This window comes from Synchiropus splendidus, chromosome 1, assembly GCF_027744825.2.
Source record: "Synchiropus splendidus isolate RoL2022-P1 chromosome 1, RoL_Sspl_1.0, whole genome shotgun sequence".
In the NCBI taxonomy this organism is placed as follows: Eukaryota; Metazoa; Chordata; class Actinopteri; order Syngnathiformes; family Callionymidae; genus Synchiropus; species Synchiropus splendidus.
In genome coordinates, this window is record NC_071334.1 from 43,463,539 (window position 1) to 43,480,888 (window position 17,350).

The following is a 17,350-nucleotide window of genomic DNA, read 5'->3' on the forward strand; positions in this document are numbered from 1 at the left end:
ACAGGACTGTGCAGTGTATTGCAAACAACAAACCCTGGATTACGCCGGACATCAATGCTCGCCAGAAGGAGAAGAAGAGGGTTTTTGATTCCAGAGACCGAGAAGTGCTGAAGGAGTCTGGACGGGTCTGGAGGCCATCTCAGGCATCCTTGCTCACTTGCGCCCACTGGTGACCTCCTCGATCAGTGTGGATCATTTACCTCCTCCAAACTTCCACTCTCTCACCTGGAGACGGCTGGGAGCACTGTGAGGATTATGCTCTTTGATTTCTCCATTGCTTTCACTGCCAACCAGCCCACTCTGCTGGGGGACCAGCTGAGTCATGCTGGTGTGGACCCCCACCTCATAGGCTGGATATTGGACTACCTGACCAATAGACTCCAGTATGTGATTGTTTGTCGGACACACTGCTTTGCAGCACGGGGACGCCACAGGGCACAGTCCAGGCTCCTGTCTTCTTCACCCTCCACACCGCTGTCTTCGCCCACAACACTCCATCCTGCCACCTGATATCGAGAGGGTGGTGTCACACTAGTACCTGAACAACCAGCTGGACTGGACAAAAAACACTGATGAGAAGGGTAGAGCAGGCTGTTCCTGCTCAATTGGACTTTCTATGACTCTCAGCCATTTTCTGCAGAGCGGTCTTCTGGGGCGGGCAGCCTTACAGACAGGGACCAAAAGAGGATGGACAGACTGGTGAAGAGGGCCAGCTCAGTCCTGGGAGGCTCTCTAGACGATGTGGAGGAGGATGGAGACAGGAGGATTGTAGCCAGGTTTTTTGTCAGAAAAGAAGAATAATCATACTGATATTGCCAGGAACTATTTTAAAAGTCAATCTTTATGTGCCCCGAACAACAAGCAGACAAACAGTATGAGGTCAGAACACCTGACCCATGACAGACAGGGTGGTTATTCTGATGAAGCTTAATTTTACACACCGCATAGACAATGTCAAGTGTGGTTGTAGATGAAAATATGTATGCAAGATTGTCGTATTAGTGAAACATCAAGAAAATAATTATACCTGTTGCCATGGTAACCTCGACATTTAGTAAGGGAAAGGCAAGGGATATATTAATTTGCTGTTTACATTAGATGCTTCAACCAGTACTAAACTGGGGAAGATGGATATTCTGGTATCTGTCAGATTGTAAGATAGTTTCAGAGCAAAGCTAAAGATGAAAGAGAAATTTACTGTAAAAATGCTGATCTGATGTGCAGTGTGCAAGTTTCAGAAAATGTATAACTTTTTAAAGCCGTCTTACAATTGTTTACCAGTATATGGCGGAACCTCCTTTACTAGCACCTAAGTCTGAAAAGTGTGTCATAAAGACTAAAGCGTTTCTGTGGTTCATCACTGACGCCACCTCATTACACAAGAGACAGTTAGGAAGCACAAACATATGTCGGTCAGTTTTTTGAAGCTTAAAGATCAGTTGTAATCCTGGTAGATCATGACGTCCGCATGCCATATATATATATATATATATATATATATATATATATATATATATATATATATATATATATATATATATATATATATATATATCTTAATGCACTATTGAGTAATTGTGATCAGAATTACGTCACATCACGTGATCTGGCGCGCTGCTCTTGGCCTGCTAACGGTATTCTGATTTTAATAGGTTATGCAATTCAAAATGACCTGAATGTTTTCAGAAATACTGTACGGTTGTTCAGAAATGGTCAGTAGTGATTTACACTACTGTCATTGTAATGTTCGACGTAAAACAACCAATGTACGAATGGTATGAAAATATTTTGCAAATCCACACACGCACTGACAGTTTCATCAGAAGTGGGCGTTTGCCTTCGGAGGAGTGCGAGGAGGCTGCCTACAAGGCAAAATTCAGGGAAAACATCGGCGCACCAAAGAGACGCTTGATTTTATTTCCAAAGCTGAGAGGGTCACTTTTGTGAACGCTCTCGTTCCATGTTTTGTCCCTGCCGCCCGTCTGAGCGACTCCGGTGTATAGAAAAAGCAGCACGCTGTGCCAGTGTCGACGAGTCGAGCCTGCTGTCTCCTGCCCATGCTGCAAACGTGCGAAACCTCCAGGGCTTGCAGAAATCTTAAAGGATCGCTTTTAAGGTGCTTACAAAGTTCGCCATTGTTGCTGTAAACTGCCGTTCGATGTGATATGCGTCTCATTTATTTTATTAAAACAACTCTGCTGTTTGTTTTTCAACACGTAGCATGTCCGACGTGTAAACCTAGAAAGACATGTTATATTCTTTTGTATATACGCGCAATGGTTTCGAATGAGCAGCTTCGAATGTGTTTCTGTCCGGTTTATTCCTGTTGAAAGTGTCTTACGGTAGTTGCATTTGCTATCAAAACATGTGGGCGTTGATCAGGAGAGCAGGCCTGGACTGTGTATACGTGGGTTGTCTGTGCCCAAGTTTCAGATGCATGTAAATTCAAACGGGTGTTGTTTAGTGATGTGGGAGCATTTACCGTTTGTGTAATTTTATTTTCAAAGGTGCAATAAGAACTGATGCGGTATTAAAATGACTGAACGAGGGAGACGTTATTTCACTTCCTGTATAATGTTACTAATAACCATGTCACAGAAAATCAGAAAAAAAAGGTTTCTATGTTTCTTTCAGACATTTGCAGTACCATTTTTCAACCTGCCCTTTGTGTTGTATAATACGTTGTATACTGGTGCACAATTCTCGCTGAGGTGACTTCTCGAGAGTTGTGTCACGTGATAAATGTTTACCTTCCACGCCAGAGATTCCTCTGTGGCTAGCATGCTAAAACGTGCCGTCAAGACAGTCAGTGATGAAGTTATTTCAAAAGTACCCTACTTAATAATTTTATGACAAAATACATTTGTGCTTCCCAAGATCCATTGCTTACAGTCATTAGTGTGTTTGCGTTTAGCTAATTTGACTTTACTTGAATTATCATTGTTGAAGATGTGTTAAATCAAGGCAAAGTTTTGAAGCTTTTTTTTTTTCTGAAGTGCTGAATTCATTGCCGTTCCTGCTTTTACTTCATGATATCAAAAGTTATTCATTTGCTCAAATATATTTAACAGTCACTGCTCCTTTCTTCAATCTAGCCTCTTACTTCATTTTAAAAAAAATAATAAAAAAGACACATTATTTGAAACTGCAACCTTTCTTGCTCTATCCCAGCAAAGAATGAGAGCAAATATTAATGGTACAGCCACATAATACATGCAACATATGAGTAAATTGGAACAGAGCTTGAAACGTTGTGTATCACAACGCGTTTGGATGCAGTAACAGTAATAACAATAAAGAACCTCACGTGATGCTTGTCGTGTGTACTGGCGTAGCTTGTCTATATTTGGGCGGCACAATGAAACGATCCTCTGTTCAGTCTTAATTTTTCATTTCCTAGGTATCAAAACCCTTCTAGGTGACACTGTCCATTGAATACTAGATCATGTTGGATTATAACAGAAGGTTATTTGCTAGAAATTCAGTCATTGTTCAACATGGTGATTTCCGGTGATCAGACAGTATTACGTTACTGTAAATACTTTGGCTTCTGTGTGTAATGTCTAATCACTTTCTATTCCTTTTACAGATCCTAGAAAGAAAAAAATAGTGCGTCATTAACCTGCTGGTGAGAGACAATGGAAGTGAAGTGTGAAGATCAGGATATGGACAACACCTTTGGTGCTACTGATAGCAACGGTACTTCTATTTACAGCAATCCTACAGCAATTATGTAATTTAATGTACATCATCTTTTTGTTCTTTCAATTGAGGAAACCGGTATTGGATGATATCAGGCTGGTTTAAAGAAGCATGTGGACATGTCAGATGGTTGAGGCTTCATACTGTCCAGGACACTGCTGTTTGGTGGGCTCTCTGCAGATCAGCCTTTTTTTAATCCATGGAGTACAAGATGGATCTGGATAGGATCCAGTCACAATTTGGCTGCTTGTTGAAACTGTTTCTCAGGGTGGAACAGAATGTAGAGGGAAGACTCGGCCGTTCAGACTGCTCATTGCAAAATACTGCTTGTCTCAGCACCTTTTTTTTGCTGTAATCCATGCACATACAGACACATTTCACGACCATGATTTGAAATACTTGACTTTTATTTTTTCATCTGCATTTTTTTAATAGTGCACTATAGATATAATTGTATTGTACTCCATAATGCCACGCAAGAACCAAGATCGACTTCCTTGTTAAACTCATGTTTAGTTCTAGTCATAAACGCTGTTATTCACTGTTCCTGAGGAGTTTATTCATTATTCATTAAGGTTCACAAGAGCCCACAAATTTAACCTGTTACTGTTTATACACACTAATGCTGTGTGTGTGCTCTTTGTGAAATATTTGGTCTATATTCTTATTGATTATGTCAGTCTTTGACTTTGTAATATTTTCTCGTACATTTATAGACCCTTGTACTATTGTTCTATGTTTATCATGTACTCTCATACTTTCCCTTGTTTTTTTTTCAATTAATTTTTTGTGACAATATTAAATATCATAATCTTCTCCCCCACATGCTTCCCACGTCAAGTCAGTTTCCTGGTAAACAATTGGGAAGTTGAGCTCAAGCGCATCTCCTGCTGGACAGAGCAGCAAGGAAACACTCAAGTTTAATACTTGTGGCAAGGTTTTAATTTCAAACACCATTATTATTGTCAGATGTATTGTAGATGACCAAGGACTGGTCGCTCGAGTCACGTAGCCGGTGCATGCATCTGGCAGCCGACTGTCCCTCCACAGTGCCATTTTGCGAACGCACCACAGTCTGCATTCACAATATAGACACATATTACGTCACATGGCTAGAAAGGTGAGACAAATGGGAAGTATGGCCTGACAAAAGCCTCTTCTGCCAGAGTTTCACGCTGATGACGAGAGAGTTGTCAGCACTGTGCTAACATGTTAGCACTCTCTGCTAACCACTGCTCAATATAACTCTGGAGGATTGTAGACCCTAGAATAACGCCATCTATGTGATCAATGGACGTCCTGGGCTGTAAAACTGTGGGGAAACTTGTTGGATATTGGTTATTTTATCCAGTGTCTCTCTCCTGCTGCATCTGCACAGTGATCTGTGATAACGCAGGCTCTCAATCACTGAAACAATTTAGCCCCCAAAATATTACTGTCAGAACCTGTTCTGGCACCTTGTCATTGCACATGCTGTAAACTGCTTTGTATATTTATAAAGAGTGAATAATAGTCTTTATAAATACACAAATGCAACCATGGTCACCACTTGTCCAAATGTATGTGGGAAACTGTGATGTGCATTTTTGTTATTTATTTTTAAATGAATAAATCACAATGCCGATATAAATGGAATTGGCACCCAAACCGTATGTTGTTGTTGCTGCACCATTACAAGTCAGTATGACCCAGTCAAAAAAGTTTTTTTTTTGATCAGGAAATTGACTCCATTGCTCCAATCAATTAATCTTTACTACGCTATTTAGCACCCTTCTGAGACCCTGCCGATATTGTCTGCTGGAAGTCATTAGGAGGCCTGACAAATTTGTTGGCTGTGTTATGGATAACGTGTTTGTGTCTCACCCTTTACCGCCCCGTGTTTCGTCGCAGGGAAACGTCCGGCTGACGACCCTGACGACGAGCAGACCTTCAAACGATCACGCAACCTGGATGAGATGGTGGAACTTCGCGTGCTGCTCCAGAGCAAAGTGAGGCGCACGCGATTGTGTCTGGGCCCCAGTTATTGTTCTGCTCACTAATAAAGGGTCTTCCGAGGATTGACCACCATGTTTTTCACAGAACGCCGGCGCTGTTATCGGAAAAGGTGGCAAGAATATAAAAGCCCTGCGCACTGACGTGAGTACACTGTATCCAGTATGTGACATTTTCACCACAGTTCGAGGAGTGGTCAACCTTTTTTTATGTTAAAAGAAAGAAAGTTTAAAAATCGTTGTGCGACTCTTAACCTGATGGGTTTGGATTGGTCGGCTTAATTTTAAAAGGTCCATAGAATTAAATTTCTGTCGTGATAATTTAATGTACCATAGATAAGATCATTATTTCCAGTTGTGTTGTTTCAATTTTGATGTAGAACGTGTACACTTTTAACTGCAGCTTAACGTGGCTAAAACGAGAATTGTCAGTGTCAGTTTTAGTGAGAAGACATGATCCTTGAAGGGGACATGTTCTGCATTTCCTCCTTTCTCACTGCTTATGTCTTCCTGCCCATGATGCACTAAACAAGTCCCTCATCATGATGATGCTCTGTTTTGAAGCTCTATAATGCCCTTCCTCATCTGAAGTTTTGTGAACAAGAGGTTATGAGAGCAGCGGACATTGTGATGTCACTTTGATGCCGCCTCAAAGTAGCCTAACGCCTGCCCACCTCCTTATTTGGCCACGCAGTGCTGATAAGTGTTAGATGTGTCTGCATTGGATCAGATCAGCGGTCAATTCATGATTTAAGTGAATGATGATGTCTCAATAATTTGCGACTGTTCAATTTTCATGAGGATGCATGAACCGAGCCGCTAGTCTTGCACAGGTCTTTAATTCTATGGTCCATTTAAAATACAAGTGGTAAGTTGTGATGTGATTCCAGTTCCCCTGTCGGTGGGTTGATGCTTATGCAGGCGTGTGCTCCCTCACTGAACTACCTCTAACTTGTAGGACAAAAGTTTAGTTCATTTCAATTAAAAATGTATTCCTTCTCCCCCTCTTCCCTTTTCCTTTACTTTTTTTTTGCCCACTTTCTTCTATTGGCCATGTACTGGATCGACATGCCCCTCCTGCGTTGGCCCAACCTGACCCCCGAACGCCCGTCCACCTGACAATCCCGGTTGACCCCACCCATAAACCGTGCCCCACCTTTAATGGACACCTAACACCTGATTGAAAACCCCTGCCCAATGCCAACCTCCACTACAACCACCACCACCTTCACCACCTCGGCCCCTGCAGTTCAATGCCAGTGTATCAGTCCCAGACAGCAGTGGCCCAGAGCGGTATGTCGCACCAGTTATTGATTAGAACAGCCAAACTCATGTCTTTGATAACCTTTGTTTCATGTTTATCCATATATACATGACTGCCCCTCCCCTCACCCCATCCTCTCTTCCCGCCTCCACTTGTGAGAGACATAATGTTCCTTTCAGTATCTCTGTCCATTTTGAAGCGTCTCTGTTGATTTAGAGTGAGTTTACTGTCCATGCTCAATAAATCAGACTCCAGAAGTGACCAGCGTGTCATTTTTAACTCGCAACGATAAATTAACATTTTAACCAGGACAAGGTTTCCTCCTCTGTGGCCACCTGTGCCACTCCCCCATTCCTCGAACCCTGTGTTTTCAGCTCCTCAATCCATGATCTTTTAGCGAGCGCTGGCTCTTGACTCACCTCCTCTCCGTCTGTATCCATCATGATATAAGTGTGTCGCACTCCTTCTGTCAATTTTCCGCTCCGACCACGTCAAACCAAATCGAAGCTACCTGCCAAACCTTCCATTCACTTCTCCCCCAAACACTGTCCTGTGCCTTCCAACTAGTAACCTCCTTTGCTTCCCCGCCCTTTTTAATTCAACCACCATAGCCCCTTTTACACAGACATCTCACCTGCTATGTGGTCAACAGCTGCTGGTAGAAACGTTTCATTCTGTTTTCCTGTCCAAAGTGTGTACTGTGTACTGAGTGGCTCGATGATGGTCGTAGCATAGCTTTGACATATCAACTGCTGAAGACAAATATGTTGAGTAAAACAGGACTAACGTAAAGTTGTGCTTCTTTTTCCAACTTTCCGTCATCTTTCAAAGATTTTTAGCTGTTGTCAATCAATGGTTGTACTTCTGGCCATTTATAGCTATTGTGTGCTGGATGTGAGTTTGAACCAACTGTTGAAACTATCAGTTCCATGAGTGGTCTCCACATCAACCAGCATGTGCGGCTTTGTAACTAAAGATGAATAGATATTGTGTTTCAGGCTGCTAATCTTCATAGACACATCATTATTTTTATGATTAAGGCCTGGCATCTGACCTTTTATTTCTTAAATTATGCTTTAATTAACTGAGGCTATTTTAGTGGAAATAGTTGATTTTTTTGTAACGTCTTATACAATGTGATTTATAGTATTCTATTTGCTTGTGTTGTATATCAATTCATATTGTATATACCTTGCATAGCTAGCTTCAGACGAAATAGTTTTATGCAAAAACATGTTAATAATTCACTTCCTAGTGTTTTATTTTTCGTGTAGATTAACCTATTTTGTTTCACTTGGAAGTTTCAAGAAAAGTATTTTATATATTGAACAAAACAAACAGAAGCGCCCCAAGGACATCAGCTGTTTCTATGAGTTGTAAGTTAGTCGTAAATTTCGGTCAACTCACAGACCACAGCGTATATCTTTAGACCTCATTCCTGTCAATGAGCTCTTCATGGGGAAACCGTGTTGACGCTCAAAAAGCCATTATCTGAGAGACGAAGACACCATTTGTGGTAATTGATGTGTGACCTAGGACCTGCTGGGGAGTTTATATTTCTCTCAGGCGGAGGGGCATCTTACTCGAGTTGGAGCAGGATTTCGGAAATTGCATGAGAAATGTTCGGCCTGTGACTGGACAACCGATTAATGTTTGATGTAACTATGACTTTGTGGCTCAAGGTATTAGGCTGGTAACTTAAAGAAGTCATATATATATATATGACTAGTTAACTTAAAGAAGTCATATATATATATATGACTAGTTAACTTAAAGAAGTCATATATATATATATATATATATATATATGTCGATTAAAAAAATGATCGAATTAATCACAGGATTTTTTTATTAATCTAATTAATCTAATTTTTATGTCATATCTGCTAAAGGTCTCCTGATAAAGTTCTAGGATGAACTTTATTAGGAGACCTACTTGAGTTCTAGGATATTAAAAAATTGTAGTGCATGACTAATCAATTGAATACAGTAAGAAGAGAAGATTTGAAATCCAATTTTTTATTGGTGAGCTGTGCTTCATGAATGAAATCCAAAAGTAAAGCTCAAGCACATCCGCAAACCAGTTAGGCCAGGTGCATTATTTAAAAATGTAAAACAAATGCAGCAATACAGTGAAATAAATAAAATAAGCCTGTCTTACAAAATTTTGTACGAACACAGCGATTCAGTTAAATAAATAAACTTCTGAAATAAAATAAGGTTGTCTCAAATAGGCACTTAAGCTCAATATAGCAATTCAAAAATGAATAATTGAAGTATAACACACCTCTTAAATGAGGCAAAATGAAGAACCGTTGATACCGATAACTAATTGCGTTACATTTTTTAACGTGTTAAATTGCGGCGTAATTAATTAATTGAATTAAATGACAGCACTTATATATATATGTATGTTTATATATATATATATATATATATATATATATATATATATATATATATATATATATATATATATATATATATATACATTCATACACATGACTTTGTGTTTTAAAGTAGACACCTAAAAAGGGCAGCAGAGCAAGAACTGTTATTAACAGCAATGAAATATATACATAACTGTTAGAACACCTATTATTAGCAATAATTATTAGCATTAGCATTGACTAGGTTGCATTTGGATGAAAGAAGAAATTGTCTAATGATGGGGAAGAAGCTTGACAATTCAGTGAGAAATGCCATATTATTGGAGACAAAGTGAAGTTTGAGGTGAAAGCCACCGTTTGAAATGAATAAATGAAATGTTCTGTACAATTTTACCTTCTGTTTTGATATTTTGTACAGGAGGTGAGCAATTTGCCTGGCAGGGAGGTGACAGGTCACAAAGGTAGCCCAGGTTATCACAGGACTGAGATGCCTTTTATGTCTTGTATCTCTGGAGTTTCTGATGATGGACAGTTGAACTGCTCCACCTCATGTGGGTCATGGGTCATGCGTGGAAGTAAATGCCATTTTTATCGGTCACTACGGCCCAGTTATTTTAAAGCGTGATAACCCTGCTGTTGACCTCAGCAGATAAGTTTGCCTAAAAGGTTGAAGGTTTGACTCTGTGTTAAGTCACGTGCCAGTGTGAGCACTAGTGGAAGTTGTTAGCAGCTGCTGTTTACTCTGAATTATTTCCATAGCCTGTTCCTGCTGATGGAGCTTTTGAGTGCGTCTAAAGTACTGTGTAAAAGGAGCTATTGCTTTCACCTTGTTTTTGCCGTAATTCCGCTTGGCTCTGTCCAATCCTGGCTTGATCCAATTGAGACGGTTTCAAATCACATAGCTTTGGTCTGTCCCCTAACTTTCCCTTACTGTCTGGTCATCAAGACGGTGAAGGAACCTCCCCACCCAACCCCAAATTCTTTTGACTTTTCCTTTACTTTAGAAACATATTGATGCATGTCAGCTTCATTTTTGGGATTAACCTCAGGCCTTACATTAAAAACAATAGCGTTTGATTTTCTTAATCTTTTCCGATGATGACTTTAACTTAAACTCTCTTAGTTATTTCATCGATGAACAGCATTTGTTTGTTTTAGGTGCTTTGTGTCCCCATTGTAACGCCATGCTTCTAATTTGGCCAAAATGGTCTGTGGCAGGATCCTGAGCGTGAATGCCAACATCGAGACGATCGGCGAGATCCTGCTGAAGATCATCCCCACTCTAGAGGAGGTGAGAAGCCCAATGCATAATGCAGCACCTCCTTCTCAGTCATGGTTATGTTCTCACGTTAAATGACTAGTACTAGTACTAATATACAGTACGTAAAGGGTCTGTGACAAGACTCAAGCAAGACGTTGTTAGAAAGACAAAATACTGTTTCATTCTGTGGGTGCAAACTTTTCCAAAAATGTTTTTCGTGATTCTGGCAAGAGTGATGATACGTTGTCATGGGTCGAACGCCTGCTGTAGTCGATGACCTCCAACCAGGTCCCAACTGTGTAAACAAGCACACCTGAGTGTGACGCGCAGGATGTTGACAACTATATTGATGGCATTTGAGAGACTTTTCAATAGTTCATGAGGAACAAAAAGCAGATCAGAGAATATTATAAACGAGTTAATTACGATTAATTAATTACAACAAAAATCGTGTTAAAATATTTTAATCGCATTTAATCGTTTTAATTTAATGGAACAGTTTGCTCTCCAGACGACAGGGAACCTTTGTCAGTGCAGGAGTTCCTGGTCCACTGATCACACTGATGCACAAGACACGTGGCAGCTAGGATGATAACAACAACAACAAACATGGAGGAATCCCTGAACCAAAGCAAACAAAAGCATCTGTTTGCTATGGTTCAGGGATGTTTTTCACTACCCAATGGCCAGGGTTTCCACTACTCTGAATGGACTTGAAATTCTTATAACATTGAAATTCTTATACAAATATTTTCAAGACATTAAAAGAGCTTAAGTTTAAATAAGGTGATATAAAAACTTGAATATAGACACCATCATGATTTATTGTGCTATTGTCAAACTGATGCAAAATAAACAATATTGTGTTGTTTAAATGTATGTATGGCTCCATCATTTGATTCAGTCATATACCAAATTCATTCCAATTGAAAAATGTGGCTTCTAGTGGCAAATATTCTTATACAATTAAACTGTGATTAATTGAGATTAATTAATCACATATTCTCTAATTAATAACATTAATTTTCTAATCAAATCCCACCCCATATATATATATATATATATATATATATATATATATATATATACGTGTGTATATATCACACACAAACGTAGTGGACGGTAGGGATGGGGGATATGGAGAAAAAATTAATCGCGATAAATGTTGTAATTTTGGCGATAACGATAATTATCAGGATAAATCCATATTCATTCTATCTAATGTGTTGGACGCTACAGTCTCTCTTGAAACATTTTAATGATGAAATTTAGTAGTGGAGTTTGTCTCCAACATCATTATTTGTTTATGCTTCAATATAATAGTTAACCAAGTGTAGAGATGAGAAATTCAGTGTTTCATGTCTCTGGTAGAAGCTGCTGGTGTCTGACAGACTGCTCTGCCAGCTTTATTTAGGGGTTAAATTGAGCCGTCTGTCTGCTGTATCTCATGTCTCTGAACAGTTGACTTGAACTATGGACCAGTCTGGACACATTTCCTAGATGCTATTGAAGAAATATTAGAAATCATGTGCATAAATGGTCATTTAGTCATATTCTATTCTCCAAATCCTGATACAAACTGACAGTCCTTTGTCTTGTGTGATGAAAAACCTTTTCACAATTCTCTCTCCTACAATGGTTGTTTTCCATTGCCTTATTGAAGATTTCACTAATACTTTGACCGCTTTAGAATTTGTTGATGGTCCCTAACTGATGCCGGGTCTAATAGATTAAACAGGGATCCAGAGACCATTGTCACTATCAAAGGTTCCCTTGATTCAAAACAAGTTTAAAACTACGATGGTGAACCAAAGTCCACCACACTCTCCACAACTGTCACACGCCGGTGTCGGCTGTCAAACGCCACGGAGCTGGAGGGCATGGCGCCGTCACAGGTCCAATGCAGCGAGTGTGCTGCGTGTTTATCGAGTTTATCGTGAGATGCAGAATTGTCATCGTGGAGATTGGGTCTGGCGGTATATCGTGAATGATAAGCTATCGTTCATTCCTTGTGGACGGTTTAAGATCACCATGTCATGAACCCTTTAGTTTATATGAAAAAATCTTCCATGGTTTGAATCTGATTGTTTTATTGTCTTAATTATCTCTTGCAGTACCAGCATTACAGCGGGATCGACTTTGACTGTGAGCTTCGCCTGCTGATCCATCAGAGCTTAGCAGGTGGCATCATTGGGGTGAAAGGCGCCAAGATCAAGGAGCTCAGAGAGGTTTGCCCATTGCTGTCGGAATGATGAGTTTGTATTATTGTAAAGGCTTTATCACCTTCACTTCCTGCTTTCTTTGTTTTTATTCATCAGAACACGCAAACCACTATCAAGTTGTTTCAGGAATGCTGTCCACACTCCACCGACCGAGTGGTCCTGGTGGGGGGGAAGCCCGACCGGGTGGTTGAGTGTATAAAAGTCATTTTGGAGCTTGTGTCAGAGGTGAGTAACCAAAGTCTTACAGGTCTTATTTTGTTAGCAGAGAATCTTCTGTGTATGTTGCGCTACACTTGCTGTTTGTGGCATTCACTTAATGATTTTGAACATGTTTTTCGAGGCACCAATCAAAGGTCGTGCTCAAGCCTACGACCCAAATTTCTACGACGAGACATATGATTATGGAGGCTTCACCGTGATGTTTGAGGACCGTGCAAGACGACCGTTTGGGAGCTTCCCCATCCGTGTGCGAGGGGGCTTTGAACACCTGCCTCCCATTCGAGCCTCCAGACCTCCACCTATGTCCAGAAGAGACTATGATGACACGAGTCCCCGCCGGGGCCCACCGCCACCACTGCCGCTGAGCAGGCCTGGGCGAGGTGGGACCCGAGCTCGCAACCTCCCTCTTCCCCCACCACCACCAGCAAGAGGGTGAGGAAGATGGCTTTTTCATGCCTCCCTTTTTGACACGTGGCTAATGTGTGTTGCTTGCAGGGGAGACAGATACTTACACGGCAGCTATCACGACGACAGGTCCAGGTGAATGAACCATTTAAGTTGTCACTGACCTCATGGACGCCGTCCTGTGTAGAAAACTAATTGTCCATCCATCTTGTGTGCAGCGAGAGACGAGGTCGAGGCGATCGCTACGACAGCATGGTGAGTTCAGAAACACCCCTCTGCACGATGGCTGCCAAGCAGTTGTAAATGTCTGAGTTATGTTTCAAGTGATTGGAATTCCTTGTTTGAGTGTAGTACAAGCACGTTGGTCTGGACATGGTGATGCTTTCTGCTGTGTGTGCACACGAGGCCTGTTGTTGCCTGGCAACAGTTGTCTCCTAGGTTACCACAGAGAGGCTGAGTTCGTAGTCCGGAGATCCAGCAGGCGACTTGATCTATAATAACTAGGGGTGTCCCGATGGCACTTATTTTTCCGACCGAGTACAAATACTGACATTTGATTACTTGCAGAGTACCGTGTGTGAGAGTAGTTAATAATAGCATGACAGCCATTTTAAATGATGATTTTTATTTTTCCCCCGCCACATGACACCACTGCCAACATTTGAAGTTTAGCCTGGGTAATCTCTGCATATAACACCCAAGATGCTGCTACTTGCCTGCTGGTTTACGTGTACAGTGTTCCTTCATCTATCGCACGGGCTATGATCCTGGAAGACACACTATAGTTGAACGTCCATGGTAGCTGCAGCAACATCATGTCACCCCGGGTTAGTGCCGGGCGGCTCAGATTGTCAGATGAAAGTCTATGCTGATGTCATTATTGAGCGTTTTCTTGCATAAAACAGATTTATAACTATGCTCATGAAAAGAATGTCCTCCAGTATCTGAGTCATTTCTCTCACAGTGCTGCTGCAATGTCTTCGAGCAGCTCCACGGGTGGATCTCTTTTACAGTAAAATGAGAATAACGTTTGACTCACGTCACTTTTCGTAGGCTGATTTTCTGTCTGAACAATAGTTGCTGCGTGGAGCTCTGTGAAAAATATCGCTGTTTTGAGGCGGAGCGGATGTCCGTGACCGTGCCGCCCAGCTGGGCGTGTGTATATATATATATATATATATATATATATATATATATATATGATACAAATTGACATGAGAGTGATGGTTGACAGCACTGTAAAAAAAACAAAACAAAAAAAAAACAAACCTATGCACTGAAGATGCGGAATATCGCGAGCGATCACTGGCGGTAGGCATTGGGTGCTGTCCTGAGTATTTGACGAGTACGAGTACTATGAAATAGGCCAGTATTGGTGCAAGTACCGATGCTGGTATCGGGACATCCCTAGCCATTGTTTGTCATACTGAAATCTTACATTCAAATGAAAATAAATAAAAGTATTGCTTATTCTAACACTATATCTATATCTTCTCAAAATAAATGAACCAAATATATGTGGAAAAAATACTCGCATTATCTTATCTGAATCATCTGTTTCTCACAGTGATACAGGATTTATGTAAGGAGGCAAACCTACCTGACTTTCAGTTGATAAATATGCAAAGCCTCGGCTGCAGGCTCCATAACTGTGCCTCTATATTATGCATTGTCAAGATATTCACCACTTCATCATCCATTACATTTGGCTTCTCATTTGTACATAGAATCTTTAACATTTTTTTTTTTAATTATTGAAATCTGTAAGCAAGTAATGCCTTGGTTATGACAGGTTTTGCCTTTTTTTCTGCTTATTGTATAATACTAAACAATATGATGTTAAAATTGTTTTTCTTCCTTTTTGAGGTGCATTATCTTTGAAATATGTGAAATAGCCATTTTGTTGTTTTTAATGCCAACACGTTGACTATTTAATTCAGTAGTCATTATATCATCTTTGGCTGTAGGAGAAAAACGATTTCAGAATTTAGCAACATTTGTGGGCTGAACTTAATTTCCTGCAATTTTCACTTTATTGTTGAATTTAATGAATGACTGTATGAATCTGTGAGTCTGTGTGAAGGGAATCTCACTTTCTTCTTATTCAGCAGGAATGTGCTTAGTTGCATAGTTAATAGTTAGTTCACAACCTACTTCACACTTGGTCATGATTCTCTCTCTAAACTTTTTGTTTTTTTCCCCTGCTTCAGGGTGGCGGTGGATACGGTGAGTGTGGATGTGAACCCTGTACCGAACCCAACATAAAGCCCTCAGCTATTCAGCTGCATTTGGCTGGTTTGCTAACAATTTTAATGATCTGTTTTGTCTTGCCTTCCTTGTTTTCTCAGACAGCAACTCTTCCTGGGAGCACTTTCCATCTGGTGAGTGGTGATGGATCATTACTGTCCCTGTTTCTTGTTTGCTAACCTTAAGGGAGTATTGTTCCTTCTTGTGAAGTTGTAGACAAATTCAAATTCAATTAATTTGCTCCCCAGGTGGCAGAGGCTCCTACAGTGATATAGGAGGCCCCGTTGTCACAAATCAAGTCACCATCCCGAAGGACGTACGTAAATCCAAATGAATCTGTGTCCCTTTTTATATTTATCATCACAGAGTGCTTTGGGTTTTCTGTGTCATTTGTCCCTGGCACCAACTTTAGAGGGACGATTTTGATATCTTATCCCAGATTTGCTGGCTGTTTGCTGGTAGATATGCTGGAATCAACAGTGAATAAGAATAAGATTGTTGGCTGAAAAAAAAAAAACATAATACAATTCTTTTGTTCATTAATTTAATTATTTGAGAATTGTATTTAAATAAAGTTATAATAATGGTTGTTTTTTTCCTATTAAACACTGCAGCTTGCAAAATTGAAAAAGCAAAGATTGTCATTTGATGACGTAAATGTGTGTGTTGGTATTTTTTGGATGCACAAATACTGTTCCTTGACTTTCAATGCTATTGTATGTGACTTGTCTTTTCAGCTGGCCGGCTCCATCATAGGAAAGGGTGGTCAGCGGATCAAGCAGATCCGGCATGAGTCTGGGGCGTCCATCAAAATCGATGAACCGCTGGAGGGCTCGGAGGACCGCATCATCACCATCACAGGAACACAGGACCAGATCCAGAACGCCCAGTACCTGCTGCAGAACAGGCACGTACGCCAGCGAGTCGCCTCTGGACTCTGACTGAATGTAGCTGAACACATTTACACAGTGTGTGTGAGACACACATCCAGTGTAAGGTTAGCCAAGTTCAAGTTAAGTCGTGCTCTCTGTCTGTGATAAGTGAGCTTTGACTGTGAATTCTCCTCATCATTTATTTGTTGTGGGCAGCGATAGACTTTTTCGGTTGATACTGTCCTTTTTCTCTGAGCCGTGGCTCTTTCTGTTCAATGTAAATATTTATCCGACGTGCAGATCAGAACTGAATCAGCAATTTCAGGTCAGATGTGTTGCTATCATCAGTCCGTGTCCTTTTCTCACGTTGAGTTTGTAATTTTTCCGTCTTCTATTTCAGCGTGCGGCAGTACTCTGGCCGTTTCTTCTGAATCTAAGAAGAAGACAAGCCTTGCTGCCAAACTGTTTATCCTTTTCTTCAGAGCCAACATTCCTCTGCTGTGGGTAGACGGGCCCTCCTCCTGCCTCACACCCACTCTAACATCACTTCTATCTATAAAGTGCATATTTTCAGTCAAACAGAAAGCAAAACCAGAAACACCCTAATGTGCCGGCATTTTATTTCTCAAGGTGATTTTTGTAACTTTGCCAACACCCCCCCAGCCCCGGTGGGCCCCCTCCCACTTCAGAACAGCATGCAGAATGTAAACCTTTTTGTGGAGACTTTAATGTGAGCTTTATTTTTTCACCTTTGAACTTTTAAGCACACTTCACATT

The 17,350-nt window shown here is 40.7% G+C and overlaps 1 protein-coding gene across 1 annotated transcript; it reads left to right on the forward strand.

Annotated features, from left to right (window-relative positions):
* The first annotated feature begins 1,980 nt into the window (after window positions 1-1,980).
* On the forward strand, window positions 1,981-17,342 carry hnrpkl (heterogeneous nuclear ribonucleoprotein K, like). The gene is made up of 16 exons (XM_053853383.1): window positions 1,981-2,116; window positions 3,590-3,699; window positions 5,593-5,690; window positions 5,782-5,838; window positions 6,943-6,986; window positions 10,566-10,638; window positions 12,723-12,836; window positions 12,927-13,055; window positions 13,171-13,481; window positions 13,545-13,589; window positions 13,673-13,709; window positions 15,665-15,680; window positions 15,803-15,835; window positions 15,950-16,017; window positions 16,439-16,608; window positions 16,974-17,342. The coding sequence occupies exons 2-16, from the start codon at window positions 3,639-3,641 to the stop codon at window positions 17,002-17,004; spliced, it is 1,287 nt and encodes a 428-aa protein (XP_053709358.1). The 5' UTR covers window positions 1,981-2,116; window positions 3,590-3,638; the 3' UTR covers window positions 17,005-17,342.
* The last annotated feature ends 8 nt before the right edge of the window (window positions 17,343-17,350 follow it).

Coding starts and splice junctions, on each gene's coding strand:
- hnrpkl (XM_053853383.1), top strand. CDS start 3,639: ATGGAAGTGAAGTGTGAAGATCAGGATATGGACAACACCTTTGGTGCT. Junction 6,987..10,565: donor GACAGCAGTGGCCCAGAGCG/GTATGTCGCACC, acceptor GGTCTGTGGCAG/GATCCTGAGCGTGAATGCCA. Junction 13,590..13,672: donor TATCACGACGACAGGTCCAG/GTGAATGAACCA, acceptor TCTTGTGTGCAG/CGAGAGACGAGGTCGAGGCG.